The sequence below is a fragment of the Clarias gariepinus genome, chromosome 5, assembly GCF_024256425.1.
Source record: "Clarias gariepinus isolate MV-2021 ecotype Netherlands chromosome 5, CGAR_prim_01v2, whole genome shotgun sequence".
Taxonomy (NCBI): domain Eukaryota; kingdom Metazoa; phylum Chordata; class Actinopteri; order Siluriformes; family Clariidae; genus Clarias; species Clarias gariepinus.
Window position 1 is genome coordinate 34,472,405 of NC_071104.1, and position 20,096 is coordinate 34,492,500.

At 39.4% G+C, this 20,096-nt stretch overlaps 1 protein-coding gene across 2 annotated transcripts in view; it reads left to right on the plus strand.

Moving 5' to 3' along the window:
* znf385b (zinc finger protein 385B) overlaps positions 1–20,096 on the plus strand; it is a 220,831-nt gene that overhangs the window by 40,330 nt on the left and 160,405 nt on the right. For both annotated transcript variants that reach the window (XM_053495853.1, XM_053495854.1), the window contains exon 2: positions 7,721–8,029. In XM_053495853.1, coding sequence (XP_053351828.1) covers positions 7,723–8,029 — 307 coding nt within the window. In that variant the 5' untranslated portion in view covers positions 7,721–7,722. The remainder of the gene's footprint in view (positions 1–7,720; positions 8,030–20,096) is intronic.

Here is a 20,096-nt window from a genome sequence, read left to right on the forward strand (position 1 = left end):
CAACATATAACTTTCTGCCATCTCCACCCTCCCCCTGTACAGTCCTGACCAAAGGCCAAGCCATTTCCACATTAAGGGGTTCCTGGGAGGCCAGCATTTCAGAATTGAAGCTGGCATTCCGATCATGCGCTCTAACTTACTGAGAGAACTTTCTACCTTGATGATGTCCAAGCACTAGTGAAATGCTGATATAATTGCTTTCGTTTTTACTCTCATGAATACTGTACCTTCTTTTATTTTGCACAATCAAAAGTCCCAGTTTAACTTGAACGCCTCTCATAGTTAAAGTATACTTCACAGCTCGTTGAAACACATGAGTTTTGTTGAAGGTAAAGGCATTTAGATTCCGGATCTCGAGTACTGACTTTGGGAACGTCTGACTTCGGCGTGCAGTACAAAGCAGCATTTAACCCTCTTACTAGAAAAGTTTGAAAGTATCAAGTGTCAAGACTTACTCAGCCTTATTAATACTAATCGAGGCATCAATGGAAGAGCAGGACGAGGGTATTAGCCTGTCAGAAATGACACACTGGGACGTATCCGTCTCTTAGTCCCGTAATCCATTATCTTTTTCATTAACAGTCTGACCCCTGCACTCTACTGTCTCTGTATCTTCATGTTCCACCATCTTTTGGTTAATGATGATGTGAATTACTGTGTCATGGATAAATGAAGTTTGGGTATTTTAAATATCAAGGGCAGAGGAGTGATTTGCCAATGAGTACATTAGGTCATTTGACATGTTTGCTAAAAAAAAATAAAAAATTTTTTAGAAAGACAACATTAAATGCTCATTTCTGATAATTTTTATAAATAAGTCACTCAATTTGTTATGTAACAGTTTATTGGCAAAGTCCTAAAGATTTATTTGCTTTAACCATTTGCTGAAGCAACTGACAAGGTTGTTATATAATACTAGCATAGTTAATTGAGCAAGCTAATTAAATAAGTAATACAGAAGGCCATTACTTCCCATCATTTCACTCTTTTTAAGGTGATAAAATGTGTTTAGTGTTAGGTCTTCGTCTTTGTTTTTGTTTAGTGTTAGGTCTTTGTACAATGCGTAAACAAACACCTAAAATCAAAAAACCGGCACTCGAATTCTGTTTCTGAATCATTTTCTTTAGTTTCAAACATTAGAAAAAGTGTTTGATGAAGAGATGAAAGTGTTTGTTGTGGAAATGTTAGTGTCTGTAGGGGGTTTAAAAGAGTGTTCAAGAGATTGTTAAAGAGGTCCAATTATGCCATTTTAAAGGTTGCTAATATTGCTTAATAAGTCTCTTAAAACAGGTTTACGTATATGCAAGGTCAAAAAACACTTTAGTTTTCTCCAAAAATAGATTTAATTTTACCCCATTTCTAAATGATTCGTAAATGACTCGTGTGAAGCAGTTCGAAGATTCAGTCTGTCTAAACCCCTCCTTTCCGTGAATCATCGCTGCTGATGGCGCGGTGATTTATGACTGGTCTACCGCTACAGCGTGTGTCAGAAAACCGAAACGCCCATGACCATAACTGAACGACGGCTCTGGAGACCCGTCAATACATAGAAAAGATGGCGTCGGTTTTACCGTGTAACGACCAGCTAATTTTATATTAACTGTGGCTACAAAAATCGAGAGGTCTTTTATCTTTGTGTCAGTGTTGCGATAAAAGTGAGCAAAAAGGACAAACACAAACAAGTAGATAAAGCAAAAGTATACGTGTATTATACAAAACTAAATAAAGTAAATGAAAAAGTTGCACCACAACCAAACAAAGATATAAACAATATTTACAAACTATATATAATAAACGGTATGTGTGCGAGTGAGTGGAAAATGTCCAAAGTCCGTGTTTATTGTATGCGTGTTATCTGAGTATACCGAGTATGGTTCGGTCTCACTGGGGTTAATGAAGGCCGATGACAGAGGGTGAGAAATCCGTAGAATATGTATTATTCTTGTATGTCCAGTCAAAGATAATCTGGTTAAAAAAATCTTCGAAAGAAAATGATCCACAACAATCTCTCCTTCTCAAACAAAAAAAAAAAAAAAGCATAATAGGACCTCTTTAAATGTTGATTTGTGAGTATGTTGTTAAATTTTGGTGTTTGATGACAAAAGGTAAAGTGTTTGATGCTGATGTTTATATTTAATAGAGAATGTTTGTGTTTAATGGAAGGTGTTGTTTAGTGTTGGTTATAGAGAAAGTATACAGTTTGATCGGGAGAGTTGATACATTTTGGTGTTGATGTTGATAGTAAATGTTGGTATTTGGTTAAGAATGTTGTTGAATGTTTGTGTTTAATATTAAATGTCAGTTGATTGAGAATGTTGTTAAATATTGGTGTTTGATAGAGACATTTGACTGTTGGTGTTTAATGGTAAATGTTGGTTTTTGATAAAAAATATTTTTGAATTAATGGTGAACGTTGGTGTTTGATGGAGAGTGTTGATGAATGTTGGTGTTTGATGAAGAATGTTTTCGAATGTTGGAGTTGGAAATTCTTGTTTGATAGATGTTGGTGTAGGTTTTTACATTTTTGTGAAATACTTTTGAAAGTTGATGTTTGATAAAGAATATTGTCCTGTAAGTATAAGTGTTTGATGGAATAAGTTGATTGTTGGTGTTTAATTGTAAATGTCAGTTGATTAAGAATGTTGTTAAGTGTTGGTGTTTGATGTCTGATGGTAAAGCGTTGATGTTTGATAAAGAATGTTGTTTAATATTTGATGGAGTGAGTTGATTGTTGGTGCTTAATGGACAATGTTTTAGAATATTGGTGTTTGATGGTGCATGTTGTTGAATGTTGGTATTTGTTGGAAAAGGTTGAATGGTGGTGTTTGATGGTAAGTGTTTAATAAGGAATGTGATAAAATGTTGTCATCTGATGGGTAATGTGTATGTTGAATGTTTGTCTTTCAGTTCAACAAAGCTGTTCATAGACACCAAATGTCACAAATCTTCTCTGTGACATTTGGTGTCTATGAACAGCTTTGTTAAACTTTGGAGGGGGAAATTGCTGACTAGCTGCATTTCTGTTCTACGTAACCGTGCCCAAGTGGAAAGGAGGAAAAAGGGGAGAAAATAAGGACCAAAGAGTCTTTGAATTTTTATAGAAAGGCCAGCAGGTAAGGCTTTTGGGCTGCCATTGATTACTTTAAAGTTCAGCTGTGATCTTTGCAGCAGTTCTGCTGTAGACTCACACTTAACATTGATCCTACAATAAACATATACTACTGTAGCCTTCATTATTGTATGCACTCCATGAACCACCCAGTGGGATGTGCTGTAAAAATGAACAAAATTTCTGCACTAGTGTATGTTATAACCTGGTGTTTATGGTGTACAGATCTTAAAAGACTGAAAAGGATATGTATAAACTATTTATTTAAAATAATCAGCTATACTTTCATTTGCGTCCCTGTAAATCTGTGTTTCTCTTTTATCCTATCGTTAACCACTGTAGGCCCGGTTACTTCGCTCTGTAACCTTCACTGTGTATCCAGTGCCCCAAAAGACACTCCAGTTCCCCTACAGTAGACCCTAGTGTCCTGTATACATTAATTCTCCCATTGTGCATGCTATTATCTTTACTGTTGATCTCATCACACACAGTGTAGATGGTTGTAATCTAAGTTTATAACCTAGTACCCTCCCACATACACCATTATCCACTATATTGGCCATTTGCCCTAATTGTAGACCCAATTAGTCGCACCGGACACCCTGTTACTGTACCTCCACAGACCATTTTGCTCCCAATATACACTTTTTCAGGGTCAGTGCACAACTTCCCAATATACACTCTATTAAACTCATTATGGAACTTATTATTCCCACGGTACACCCTGTTATAGCCCACTAGAGACCTAATCACCCACCATAGGTCTTGTTACTCTTACATTTTACTCCCAAACGTATTATTCTCCCACTGTACACTCTATTACTCCCACTGTACCTCCTATAGAACCAGTTGCTTCCAATGTAGACTCTATTATACTCACTGTGGAACATTTTACTCCCACTGTACACTCTGTTACCCCCACTATATACCATATTACTCCCTATAGACTCTGTTACTTCCAATGTGGACTCAAATACACTTATTTGTAGGACTGTACATCCTGTTACCCCTACTACAGACCCTATCACCCACCACAGTTCTTGTACTCCCAATGTACATTATTATACTCACTGTGTAATGTATTACTCCCACTGTGCACTCTGTAACCCCACTACTGACCATGTTACCCACAATGTACACTTCAATACATTAAGGCCTTGTTCACATGGGCGTTAAAATCGAGCGTTTTTTTTTGCTTTTGTAGCGTCCAGTGAGCGTGGATCAAGCGGCGAGTGTTTTCTACACATAGGAGTCAATGAGAGTGTTCACATGGGCTTTCGTGACGTGTGTTTGTCTGGCTGCGCGTTTATACGGCATTTAAAAAAAACGTTGCATGCAGCTTTTTCTTGGCGTTCAAAACCTAACGAACACAAGGAAACCGCTTCTAGTTCGTTTTCTGCGCGTTTATTTTACTCTTCGGAGGACCGGATATATCCCATAATCCTACATGCTATACATAGGGAAATGCGGAAAAGGGCAAAATAAAAATAAAAAAAAAATGTTGAAAAACTTTCATTTTATATACCACAAAAAAAAACTTCCTTTAATCCGACGTTGTGCAGTCAGAAAGTGAACCCAGTAGTGACGGGCTTTCATATCCAGTTCCCGACACACTGCCCCCACAGGTAAACACACAAACTACAATTTGGGCTGCAGGCTGACGTTAGACAGAAACAAACCAACGCCGGTGTAGAAGTCAATCAAGCGGCATTAAAAGCAACATAAACGTCTAGGACGTTCAGAGCAAGTTCGTTTATCCAAAAACTTAACGCTCGTGTAAACAAGGCCTACCTGTGGACCCTCTTACCCCCATAGACCCTGTAGTTCCCAATATACACTCTATTAAACTCATTATGGAACTTATTATTCCCACGGTACACCCTGTTATAGCCCACTAGAGACCTAACCACCCACCATAGGCCTTGTTACTCTCAAATTTTACTCCCAAACATATTATTCTCTCTGCACACCCCATTACTCCCATTATAGACACCACTACACCTCATAGACCCTGTTACTACTAATGTACACTCAACACTGTCAGTGCCTGAGCCGGGCTTTTGTTCTGCAAAGGCAACACAATTATACTAATGTTCTACACTTGGCTTTGTTTTTTTTGTTTTTTTTTGCTTTGTCCCCATTTTCACCGAAAAGTAGGACAAGTCAAGGAACAGTGAGGGGTTAGAGACACCAGGGAACAATAAATGGATTTTTTTTTTCTTTTGATTACATTCCTCCTTCGCTGTGTTACAGATAGCTTCTAGAGGAAGTAAAGACCTGAGAAGAGCGCAGAAAGTTCAAGCAAGTGTGTATGTGGGAGGATTAAGGTGTGCAGCTGATGAGTGTTGTATATGGAGACCATGGAGAGACCAGAATTGACCAAATGATTTATATATATATATATATATATATATATATATATATATACTTTAGATAACTTTCTCTTACTCTTGCGAGCACGTACTGTAAACACTTTGACTAGCATGCACTTTTTTTCTCTCTTTCTTTCTCACACACACTATTAGATATCACATCCACAGGCTTTTCTCTGGAGTGCTGCTGACTCAGCCGTCACACTTCCACAGCTTGGATATCACACGACTGAGGCTTCGGTTGTGTTAGTGCTCGTCTTCACCCGGCACGTATGCACTTTGCTGCGTCACTTGCAGCTTTTAGACCAGAGTGACTTATGTAAATCCCAGTAACCTACTCCTCATCCTAGCAAAGTGCTATGACTGCTGTTCTACAGTACAATGCAGCCAGTTCAGGAGGATGGGGCAATTAATCACGCTCTGCCCTCATGTCTTCTGTAATGATTCCGAGGCTCAGGTATAAAAACACTATTATTAAACACTAATATGCGATCATGACGGCACAGTGGCTCAGTGGTTAGTGCTGTCGCCTTGCACCTTCAGGTTCCGGGTTCGATTCCTCCCTCGGGTCTGTGTGCATGGAGTTGGCATTTTCTCCATGTGCTTGGTAGGTTTCCTCCCATAGTGTGTACTGTATGTGTGTGTCCTCTCTGATTGATTGGCACCCTGTCCAGGATGTACCCCACCTCGTAAACTAAGTATTCTGGGATAGGCTCCAGACGCCCACAATCCTATACAGGATAAAGCGGTATGGAAGTTTAATTCAAGAGCAGGTTTTCTGACAGTCAGTTGATGAAATTGTTTGATTTGTGTTAATTAGTTTTCTCTAAGAGCACAGCTCCAGTGCCAGTTATAGTTCAGATCATAGGTTCAAAGCTTTTTATAGTAACAACATACAGAAGGACGTCTAACATACAGAAGACACGGTAAGATTTTGTCTTTTTAACTGCAAGAATAAGAAAAAACACAGGCTGGTGAGGAAGCGACCTTTTACATAGTACTGTGCAAAAGTCTTAACCCCCCCCCCCCTTATTTCTTTATAATAAATGTAATTTAATTAAAGAAATGGGAACAAATGTTTTACTGCGAGAGGCTGCAAAGTGCCTAAATTAGATTACATTAGATTAGATTGAACCTTATTGTTATTGTGCAAAGTACTGTACATGTACAGAGCCAAAGAAATGCAGTATGAATAGAATAAAGTAAAGTAGATACAATAATACAGTAAAGATCCAGTTGACCAATTTGCTTGTTTATGTAAAAGCCTCAGCAGCGACCTCATTTCCCCTCTCGTCTGTTCCAATCACTTAGCATTCAGCATCACCAGCCTGATCATCTTTCTCACTGGGTCATGCCTTAAGTTAGATGGTTTTATGCTTGGATGATTCATAGGTCACTGTGTGGCTTAACAAACTAAAACATTGCTCTGAAATTGGTCAGGTACAGGGACTGGAGACATACCAACGAGAGACATACATCAGGAAGCCTGGAGAACTATTCCTCAAGACTGCATTGAACATCTGGCTCTTCGGAAGCATGAGCATGGTTCAATACTTTTGCACAGTTCTGTAGCTGCTATAATGCAAGTGATAACAGGAATTAAAAGGTTTCTGGGACATTAACTACTAAAAAGCGATAAAAATTATGACCAATTACACATGGTAATCTTTGACAAACTGCATTTGTAGGAATGAAACTTTGGGACACGCTGTTATTGGAAAGTAATCATCTTCAGGGTGGTATTGGTCCAGCACAAATCAAATGAATAATGTTAATTAATTTTCAGGTAGGGTTCAAATTAAACCCCTCCCTTTAGGATGGCAAGAACCATATACTTTTTGAAGCTCTCTCTCTCATCTTTCTTTCTCTCCATCATTCTTTATCTGCACGTGAATGTTTCTTCTTCTTGGGAATGACAACCTGCTGCTGGAGGTCATGGTTCTCCGGCCGCTTCTAAAACTACAGGGAGGATCCTCGGCAGGGCACCTAGCTTACACACACACACACGCACACGCGAACACACACCCGTTCCAGCCCTCTACTCTCACACACCTCCCCTCACCAGGTTTTCCTACACTCCGTTTTGGACATAAACTCCTAATTTTTACCTGCACACACTGCAGCGACACATTAAGGAAGTGAGCTGACGTGCTGGAATTTTGCAAAGCCAAAACCCTGGCTCTTTCTTTATGCCCGTGATTAACTCCACTTGTTTTTTTCCTCTTCTCTTCTATCTCAGGCATGAAGACTCCTCTGAGCCCGGCACAGCTGATGGAGAACAGCCCTCCGTACTTTCCGGTCACAGAGCTGACGGACGGAATGGAGGACGTTTCGCCGCAGGAAAGGAAGAAGCTTTTGTACTCGCTCTGTGAGGTGTGTAACATCCAGCTGAACTCGCCTGCCCAGGTCGAGACGCACTACAACGGGAAATCCCATCTGCGCCGGGTCAAACAGCTCAACAGCGGAGAGAGTTCACCGGCTGGCAACAACAACAACAACAGCAGCGTCCCCAATCCTCTCACCACGGCAATTACAAGCGGCAGCACAGGTGAGGCTGTTTACTAGGTTTCATGCTCCAGCTGGCAACACAAATCCTTAAAAGAAGCTTTGAAATTCTACATTTCTAAGAATCAGTAAGGTGAGTTGTTATATACAGGACACTACATCACTACTGGATTATTTGGTGGGAATGAACGTGACTCGAAGTCTATCTAATAGGGCTGGGAATCACCAGGGAGCAGCCAATTCAATATAATCATGGCGATTTGAGCTGGTTTGCAATTCTATATATAAGTATCAGGATTTTATAAATATCACTGTTCAGTATAATTATTTTAATATAATCATTTGCTCCGAATGCAATCATATTTAAATGAATACATCATTTTCAACAAAAAAAATCGATCCACGAATCGTCATACAAAAAGATTTACAATATAGCATTAAATCCCCCATCTTTATGACTTAAACATCTGTGATGTTAATCTAACCTGAATTACACTTGACTCATCAATTTGACTCATCCTTCCTTCCAGCTAGCTCTTTTTATCTCACAATGCAGGACACAACACTGCGTAGGTCGCAACAGTAAGGGTTAGTGATAGAAATTCAGCAAGGACCATTTTGTCCCTTAGCTTGATTACAAGTGGATGTTTGTTGCTAAGTGTTAATCCTGTACTCAGTGTTATGTGCTGCTAGCAATTAACTGCTTGTGATGGGTTTTGGATTACATTTATTCATGAAAAACATCTAGATTATCATTGCATATTGATTGTAAGGATGGCACGGTGGCTTAGTGGTTTAATGTTTTCTTATGGCTTAGTGGACAGCGCTATGGCCTCACCTTACACCTCCAGGGTCCGGGTTCGATTCTCGCCACGGTGTTTGTGTTCATGAAGTTTGCATGGTATTCCCGTGCTTAGTGGGTTTCCTACTGGTACTTCGGTTTCCTGCCACACTCCAAAGACGTGCAGATTAGGCTAACCGGCGTTCCCAAAGTGGCCGTAGTGTGTGAATGAGTGAATGAATGTTAATTTGTTTTATTTTTACTTCATATTTTGTATTACTTATTTTCATGTATCGATTTTTTTGTGGCTGTAGAATGAGTTTCCATTATTTTTTATGGAAAATGTCACTGTTTTTTTAAGGGGTTTTAAAATATGAACCTGCTTCCGGAACGAATTATGCTCGTAATCCAAGGTTCTACTGTAGATAGAAATAAAAATTTGGTTGTTTATGTAACAACCTCAGCAGCGACCTCGTTTCCCCTCTCGTCTGTTCCAACCACTCAGCATTCAGCATCACCAGTATACCAATCACCGTCCCAATGTTCTGTCATCATCTGCACCTAATCTCTCAATGATTAATAGGTCACTAATGGCTTAACAAACAAAAAAACATTTTGCTGAAACGGCTCAGGTACAGGGACTAGACTGAACGTTAGAGACATAAACAGTCCTTCAGGAAGCCTGGAAAACTACATTATTTCTCAAGATTACATTAAAAATACAAGGACGTATGGATCTTTGAAAGCAAAATATGAATAAATAATGGGACCTTAAGCTCAGTACTGTATATTTCGAGTGGTATCAGTATCGCTAGGAGACCACTAAGAAACCCATGTCCTGTGATATAAATGGATATGTTCTATGAAAGTTTTATCCACAATGTCAAAAAGTTCTTATATACAGTAAATCATTGTGTTCTTTTCTTGCTAGCAGGCGTCGTTCTATCTGAGATCATTGCTACCACAAGGAAGGAAAAAACCCAAGCTATGCTAACAGGCCAAATGCTAACCGGCCATTCTGTTTATGAAAGACTTCTCAGAGAAGAGTCCAAACGATCATAAGCCAGTTTACAGCTTCAGCCCCTGTTTTTAAACAAGTCCAGGGTTGTTGGGTTGATCACTAGGCACTATGTGTGAGTCCAACAAGTATGTGTGTGCAGCCCGTGGTGGCCAGATGACACCCCGCCAATAAGACTCTAGCACAGAAGTTACAGACATTATGCAGTCTCCTTCTCATAACGAGAAATAACACCTGCATGCATGTTTCACTGACTCACTGATGGACAGCATGTGTGAAAGAGAACTGTTGGCACTCAGTGACGATGCAAGTTGGCCTTTTTATTGTGTGATTATGCACAAATTTTATGAGGCCTCGATGTGTGAAAAGTCAGTGTGGCTTTTTTTTTTTTTTTTAGTGTGAACTCCCACCTGCTAAGATCATTACAGGGATTTTGCTGGTGCAAAAAAAGATTATGCATGTGCATTCCGTATTTTAGCGCTGTGTCAAACTGTACATTAACAAGTGATATAGGATCAGATGCTAAATGTAACAGTTTTCAACAAACACCAACATTCAATAGCAAACATCTTCAAACACCAACATTCAATAACAAACAGCATCAAAAACTGACATTTTCCAACTAACACTGTCAATTACCACCATTCACTAATATTCACCATCAAACACCACCATTTACCAAACACCATTAAACACCAGCATTCAATAACACCTTCAAACACTAACATTCCCCAACAAACACCATCAACATTTCTTCAACAATCACCTTTAACATCCAACATTCCCTAACAAACACCATCAAAGACAAGCATTTCCCCAACAATTATCATTAAACATTATTAATCACCAATATTCACCATGAAACACCACCATTCCCCCAAAATCACCTTTAAACTCCCCAACAAACACCATTAAACAGTAGCATTCCCCAACAAACATCATTAAAGATTATTAATCACTAACACTCATCAATATTGAACTGTGAAACACAAACATTCCCTAAAAAACACTTTCAAGCACTAATGGTCCTCAACACACACCATCAAACACCAGTAATCTCCAACAGTCACTTTTAATTTCCACCATTTTCTAACAAACACCATAAAACAACTGTATTCTCCCAACATTCGGCATTAAACAATATTAATTACAAACATCAATTATTTACCACCAAACACCAGAATTCCCCAACAAACACCATCAAACACTGACATTCCCCAACAAACACCTAAATTCCTCAACAAACACCATCAAACACCAATATTCCTCAACAGTCACCATTAAACTCAAAACAGCCAACAGTCCCAAAACAATAATATCAAACACTAGCATCCCCCCAACAAACATCAACATTTTTCAACCAACACCATCAAACACCAGTATTCCCCAACAAACATCAATAAACACCAACATTCCCCAACAAACACTATCAAATATTTCTCACCAATATCCCCTATGGAAGAACAAATACAATTAAACAGCACTCCAACAAACACCATCAAACAATACTCACCAATATTCCCCATTAAACACCAACATATCCCAACAAACACTATCAAACAATAACCTTAACCTGTGTTCCCCATTCAACACCAACAAACACTATTTTAAAATAATTAACAGTAAAACAGCAACATGCTTTTATCAAACACTGACATTATCCATGAAATACTACCACAACAGAATACTACAACCAAAATTTACACCATAGAATATCAGCGATCATCAAATTCTCATAAACCCCAGCAAATACCATTGTGCTTTAAAAAGTGATAGTGTATTCAATGTTAACATTATTTATAAATTGGCAACAACCATCAACCACCAACACTCACCATCAACCACCAACACTCACCATCAACCACCAACACTCACCATCAACCACCAACACTCACCATCAACCACCCTTTCACTGTTGCATACTGTTAAACACCAACGATACCAAATCTCCTGAACACCAACATTCTTAATCAAACAGCATCAAACACTGTCAGTCTAATTTATTTGGATTTCAAATGTCCAGTAACAGAAGTCAAGGTGGACGTTCAGCTCCACTCCAACACGGTGTTTGGTCTTGTGAGTGTTTGTTGGTGGGATGGTGTGATAGAATTTTTGCAACGAGCATTTTTATTCACAGAGTTCAGTCTCATCTACAAGTACTTATGGATCATTACAGAGATTACTGACAGGTACAGATGAGTGTTCCTCACCTGTGTGTGTGTGTGGGGGGGGGGGGGGGGGGGGAGCTGTACATGTTGGCACTGAAGCACTTGGAGGTGTAACTTATTCTTGGAGGTGATGTAGTGTGTGCATTCTGAGCTGCAATATGTAATTACAACAGGAAGCCCTGTATCAGGTTCAGAGGAAGAGGAGCTTCTGCTGATGTCATGCAGTGTCAGATTCACAGCAGGTTCTGTAGACCTGTGTCCTCTCGTGACCCCAAAGGGTTCTCCACTGTGCTCTCGGGGAACCCTTAATGCTGACACCCAGCTCCTGAGAGGATGTGGTTCAGTAAAACTCAGTTAAACAGGAAACATAGACTAAGACTCTCCAAAAGAACCTTAAGGTGCTTCCTCAGAAGTTTTTAGAACTTTCATTCTCTCTTTCTCATCTGCTATGCCATTTATTCCCTTTTGTCCACATCCATCCGTCCATACGTCCATCCTTCCTTTTCCTTTCTTTCTTTCTTTCTTTCTTTCTTTCTTTCTCTTTCTGGTGTAAAAAAACAATCCATTATTTCCCTCTTGCTGTGCTATTTTTCGCTCTGTCTTGCAAACATGCAAACTCCATGCACACAAACCTGAGGTGGGAATCGAACCCAGGACCTGGAGGTACAAGGTGACAATGATAACCACTAAGCCACCCAGATACTTATTGCTGCGCCATTTATTCTCTTTCTCTCCATCCATCCATCCATCCATCCATCCATCCATCTGTCTTTCTCTGTGTGGTATAAAATCATTAATTACCTTTTGCTGTTATTTATTTTTTATGTCTTTAGCCTCTCTCTCTCTCTCTCTCTCTCTCTCTCTCTCTCACACTCACCCTCTCTCTGGTGTAAACTGTTTTATTCTCTGTTTTATTGCCATACTATTTATTATCTGCCTCTTTTTTTGTCTTTCTTTATTCATTTTTCTTTTTCTCATCTGTCCTATTTTATATATTGCTGACGTTTTATTCCAGGACATTTGGACTCTAATTATTATACAATACCATGCGACCATCACTGGACAGGTTCCAAATATTATGGAATTAATAGGTGTGTGTGTGTGTGTGCGCGCATGGGTGCCCCTGTGTTAAGACACTGCATTTTATAGTATCCACAAGATGGCAGTGTTGGTATGTTGTGCATTTGTGAGTAAAAGCATTACACACTGCATTGGTACACACACACACACACACACACACACAGACTTCCTAAGCCAACATCTCTCTCTCTCTCTCTCTCTCTCTTTCTGTTGTGTGTGTGTGTGTGTGTGTGTGTGGACCACTCTGCCTCTTTGTGTTAATTTACTTTAAATATTTGCGTTATTTACTTCTCTGACGTGTCTCTCTAAGGAACCCCGCTAAGTGCTAACAATCACTCTCGCCAAACTCCCGCACTCGTTTTTTTTTTATACCAGGCTGTTAAACACAAAGGAGCCATGGGGAGGAAGAGTCCACACTCATTTTTACTACACAACAGCGACGGGTTTAAAAACACATCAATCGATTTGTAAATTCCAGCATGAACATTCAGTTCTCCAGTCTCTCTCTCTCTCTCTCTCTCTCTCTCTCTCTCTCTCTCTCATGAAACCCTCATTAACAGGAACATTTTTTAGGTTCCATGTAGAACATGTGAGGGTTCTAAAGATACCTAGACTGCGAGAAAGAGCGAGAAAAGGAAAGAGGAGAGAGACGAGGGGAGGGAGGAGTGAAGTAACGTGTTGACCTTCTAATGTTTTGATCTCATTAAGCAGCTCTGACTTAGATAGCATTTGATTCATCAGTAAACTCTGGGGAGCGGTCTGTCTGTCTGTCTGTCGGTCTGTCTGTCTGTCTGTCGGTCGGTCTGTCTGCCTCACTGACTGTCCATCACAATAAATAGATGGATTGTGGAATAGATGGAAGATAAGAGAGTTAATCTGTTTATCGGGTGAGCGTTAGATATCATACTGTATTCTTGTCCTATTATTATGCATCAATTGAATGAATTTATCCATTCATCCATCCAGCCAGGCAGCCAGCCAGCCAGACAGCTAATCGGCCATCACTTCTCCTTAATCTCACAGATGTGTACGCGGCACAGACTTCTCTTCTGTGCATCATCTATATGAACAGAACGACAAAGGGAAAAATAATAACCATTAAATAATCATTAATTAACAGCTTAGAAACCGACTGCGTCATCTGTGCCACAATTCATTTGTCCGTCCATCCATCCGTCCATCCATTTGTCTATCCATCTGTCCATCAATCCGTCCGTCCATCCATCCATCCATCCATCCACTTAAACATCCAGCCATTTGTCTAGCCATTACTTCATCCATCTCTTCATGTGTCTATAGCTTCAACCATCCCTATGTACTCTACATGTATCCATTCATCATTCACCCATTTGTCCATCCATCCCTCTATTCATCTATCTATACACTACCGCTCAAAAGTTTGAAAAATTCTTTGTTTTCCAAAGAAAACCACATTTCAACATTGCAGTTTACAAGCAGTTTTATCCATTTTACAAACGTTACCTGGAATTCTGACTGTAATGGAGTGGGAAGCAAAGTCTTCAGTTCTGAACCTTATTGAGCTATTGTGGGAGCAATCAGAGTCCATCAAGCCAATCTATCCTGTAGGAGATGCTCCAGGAAGCATTGGTGTAAAATCTCATCAGATTATCTCGAAAAATTGACAGTTAGAATGCGTATGATCTGCCAGGCTGGCAAAAGTTTTTATAATTATTATTTTTTTTAGGGATGCACAGAAATTTCGCCGCCGCAAATTTTTGGCCGAAATAGCAATATCGGTTTCGGCCGAAACGTAAGAAAGCGCCGAAAATAAAAGCCGAAATTGTCGCCACGCCTCTCCCATCCTCCCGTCTCGTTCGCGCTGTCATTACGCATCAAACACGGAGTATGTCGGCGGTTTGGAAGCACTTGGAAGCAAGTTTTGTTATTGTTAAACAGCCTTATTACTGTTATTTATTATCAATAAAAGTTTGATTGCTGAATTAATTTGTAGTTTTTTTAATACAAACAAAAAGAAGATATTTACATAAACATGTTTTTTAATGAAGCCATTTTCAGTTTCGGTATCGGTTTTCGGCCAAGTGCATCCAAAAATTTCGGTTTCGTTTTCGGCCCAGAATTTTCATTTCGGTGCATCCCTAATTTTTTTAATGAAGGCAAAGTTTAAAGAACCCATTCATTATTTCCATCAAAATCATTATTTCTAATTCTGACAATGTCAGCATGTTTTGTTCTTTTGCTTCATTTTCTATTCACACTAATTTTATATGTGTGTTTTCTTGGAAAACAATGCACTTTCCAAATCATTCCAAACTTTTGAGCGGTCGTATACTTACTTGTACACATTCAGGCATTCATTTGTCTATCTGTTGCCTCAGTCGTCCATGCATTCATCTACTTATACTGTACATCTACCCATTTGTCTATTCATTGCTTTATCAATCCATCCATCTATTTACCTGTATATTTATTATTCCATCCATTCAACCGTCCATCTGTACATACTGTATATACTGTACATACAGTAATACTGTATGCATACTTTTATCCATCCATTCACCCATTTGTTTGTTTTTGCTTGATTTATCCACCAATTCACCACCAGCCCGTCCATCCAAGTATAATATAACTGTAAAAGGCTGGCTGGCTGGCTGGTTGGATGGATGGATAAATGGATGGATGGATGGACAGATAAACAGATTAATGGGTGGATGTACAAGTGGATGGATGTATGGGTGGATAAATACTTGGATTGATAGGCTGTTTGTTTTTGCTTTATTTATCCACCTATTTACCACCAGCTCATCCATCCAAGTATTTATCCATCTATACGTCCATCCACTCATACAGTACATCCACCCATTAATCTGTCCATCCAACCATTCAACCACCCAACTTATCCATCTATAGATCCATCCATCCATCCATCCGTCCATCCATCCATCCATCCGTCCATCCAGCCTTTTACAGTTATATTATATACATAGTTCGACTCCTTAGCCCAGCTGTCCTGCTCTGTGGCTCTTCTGCTTTTCGCACTGCGGTATTTTGTTAGTTTGTTAAAGAAGATATTAAAACTCCTGCCAAGTGACAGTACATTTACACAAACTATTTTCAAAACATTTCATCTCTTAAAAAAAGTTTCTCAGTATCAGTATCTCCTAAAGTCAAATGAGGACAACCTCATGGAAACTCTGATGAATAGAAACCGGCTTAATGAGTTCCATTTGACTCAATAGTGTCTGTTTTCCTGCAAATTTCCTCTTTTGTTTTGACGCAGCTATTTAAGAATAAAATAAACAAACGATAGTATGTTGGAAAATCTCATGGAAACTCAACAAAGTCTTCATTATATACAGTCCTCAGTATTTTCACACGGAGGCTTTAGTTCGGCTCATCGGCAGAGTTGGAGAGTGTCGCTGGGGCGATGTGGCATATCCACTCCGACGTATGGCCCATGCTTGATATCTCAGTACACATGAGTACAGGAGGGTTTAGTACCAGGCTTGGATTCCACAGATTAATGATTAGTTTGAAAGTATCGTTCTAGAGAAGTAAACGGCCTCATGGCTAAATCGAACATATTTTCCACTCAGTTATATTCACTGGCTTGCTGTTGAGGTGGAAATCAAATTTATCGTCGCGTTCATAGCCTTGAAAGGCTACCTCTGCGCATCCATTAAGGGCCCGCACCTGCATACTAACTCGGGTCCTCTCTGAGATTTCAGCCTGCTCATGATGCTACTGTATATCTTCCGGTTTTAATAGTATGCACTTATTTAAAAAAATTTCATGTTTGATAAGACCATTTTATACATTTTTGTTTATTTTCTTTATTTAATTACCTATCTCTGGGCAATAGATACTACAATACAACAATATATATATATATATATATATATATATATATATATACAGTGGTGTTAAAAACTATTTGCCCCCTTCCTGATTTCTTATTCTTTTGCATGTTTGTCACACTTAAATGTTTCTGATCATCAAACACATTTAACTATTAGTCAAAGATAACACAAGTAAACACAAAATGCAGTTTTTAAATGATGGTTTTTATTATTTAGGGAGAAAAAAAATCCAAACTTACATGGCCCTGTGTGAAAAAGTAATTGCCCCCTGAACCTAATAACTGATTGGGCCACTCTTAGCAGCAATAACTGCAATCAAGTGTTTGCGATAACTTGCAACGAGTCTTTTACAGAGCTCTGGAGGAATTTTGGCCCACTCATCTTTGCAGAATTGTTGTAATTCAGCTTTATTTGAGGGTTTTCTAGCATGAACCGCCTTTTTAAGGTCATGCCACAACATCTCAATAGGATTCAGGTCAGGACTTTGACTGGGCCACTCCAAAGTCTTCATTTTGTTTTTCTTCAGCCATTCAGAGGTGGATTTGCTGGTGTGTTTTGGGTCATTGTCCTGCTGCAGCACCCAAGATCGCTTCAGCTTGAGTTGACGAACAGATGGCCGGACATTCTCCTTCAGGATTTTTTGGTAGACAGTAGAATTCATGGTTCCATCTATCACAGCAAGCCATCCAGGTCCTGAAGCAGCAAAACAACCCCATACCATCACACTACCACCCCCATATTTTACTGTTGGTATGGTGTTCTTTTTCTGAAATGCTGTGTTACTTTTACGCCAGATGTAACGGGACACGCACCTTCCAAAAAGTTCAACTTTTGTCTCGTCGGTCCACAAGGTATTTTCCCAAAAGTCTTGGCAATCATTGAGATGTTTTTTAGCAAAATTGAGACGAGCCTTGATGTTCTTTTTGCTTAAGTGGTTTGCGCCTTGGAAATCTGCCATGCAGGCCGTTTTTGCCCAGTCTCTTTCTTTTGGTGGAGTCGTGAACACTGACCTTAATTGAGGCAAGTGAGGCCTGCAGTTCTTTAGTTGTTGTCCTAGGGTCTTTTGTGGCCTCTCGGATGAGTTGTCTCTGCGCTCTTGGGTAATTTTGGTCGGCTGGCCATTCCTGGGAAGGTTCACCACTGTTCCATGTTTTTGCCATTTGTGGATGATGGCTCTCACTGTGGTTCGCTGGAGTCCCAAGGCTTTGGAAATGGCCTTTATAACCTTTACCAGCCTGATAGATCTCAATTACTTTTGTTCTCATTTTTTTCTGAATTTTTTTGGATCTTGGCATAATGTCTAGCTTTTGAGGTGCTTTTGGTCTACTTCTCTGTGTCAGGTAGCTCCTATTTAAGTGATTTTTTGATTGAAACAGGTGTGGCAGTAATCAGGCCTGGGGGTGACTACAGAAATTGAACTTTTAACTGTGATAAACCACAGTTAAGTTATTTTTTAACAAGGGGGGCAATTACTTTTTCACACAGGGCCATGTAGATTTGGAGTTTTTTTTCTCCCTTAATAACATAATCTTCATTTAAAAACTGCATTTTGTGTTCAATTATGTTATCTTTGACTAATAGTTAACGGTTTTTGATGAGCAGAAACATTTAAGTGTGACAAACATGCAAAAGAATAAGAAATCAGGAAGGGGGCAAATAGTTTTTCACACCACTGTATATATATAGGTTAAAAGCAATGCTTTAGGAGACCACCGGAGTGTCTCACTGGGGGACGCATCCTTCGAAGGACGAATAATGATTACGTCATAGCGTTACGACTGAGGCTGTCACATTTTGAAGGCTCCGTCAAATGCGGCCCTCTTTCACCTGACAACGAAGGGTGCAACGGTGTATGCTTCATTGCCCAACCCGGTCCAAGATTCTTTGCAAGCTTGGGAGGAGACCGGAAGAGAGGATGGCGGACCCAAGGATATTAAAAAATAAATATTTGATTAAAAAATATATATATGTTATACCCAAATGAAATATGGACGTTTTGAAAATAATAAAGAAGGGGTTAAATCAAGTCAAATCAAATTTTATTTGTCACATACACAGTGAAATGCTTATACGACTGCTCGTGACCTTAAAATCAAGATTATGGATAGAAATAAATTATGGAATAGAATAAGAATAAAATATATGAAAACTTAGCTGTAGAAAAAAAAAGAAGACAAAATGTAAAATATAAAGAAAAACTATTAAAACTTAGCTGTACAAAATATAGGCAGTACAAATGCAGGGTGAGTGAGTGCAGGGTCAGACTTTATACAGAACCCTTGGAGCAGACAGGGTTAACAGCCTTGTTTAAGGGGCCTAACAGCAAGAACCTGGCAGAACTGGGTCTCGAACCGCCAACCTTCAGATCACAGTGAGCCACCACCGGCTGCATAATGTTAACCGACTGCAGGGTGGCTCAGCAGACCAGACAGTCTCACCTGGGTTCGGCCTTCACCAGAGATCGCAACTTAGAAGATGAGTGCGGAAAGTGAGGAAGAAAACATGCGATATAAAAAGGACAGGTTGGCTCGGGTGCGTAGGGTTTTTTTGTGCACTGACTGAGATCAGATCAGAGCAGGGCTGGGTATAAACTTTGTCGGTTCTGAACAAAATGGCAGAAGTACAAAAAAAAACAACAACTAATTTTACAGTTTAGAGTTGTTTTTATAGTTGTTTTTTATTAGTTGTTTTTACAGTATCTCTAATCTAATATTTATTGCGTCTAAATAATGTCAATATACCCCTTTGATTGTACTTAACTTATTTAATGTGACCCAAGATAAGTTCAATTCTGTTCTCCTTATTAATTCATATTTAAGGCGAGACCTCTCCATCCATGTGTGGCTTTAATTTAACTGTATTCTCCTGTTGTTTATTTAAAAATATGGCCTTGTAAGAGCTCATTAAAAATGATCAGTAACTAAAAACACATATAAAAAATGATAATTACCGCTCGTAGTTGTAATAAAGAGGTGTTCAAGTCAAACTGGGACTTTCGATTGTGCAGGATTGTTACATTACTTGGAGTGAGGTCAGGATTGGGTCAATAACTCAGTCGAGTTCCCGTAATGTGCGAGTGGTGCTGGTATATGAGTGAGCGTGTGCAGTTCCCACAGACAGATGCGTCTCTTCTGCATGTTGGAGACAGATCAGAATCAGGTGTTCCTCTCGCTAAATGTTCACAGGAACGACTGCGGAGCCACCTCGGCCCGGATCGCCATTCA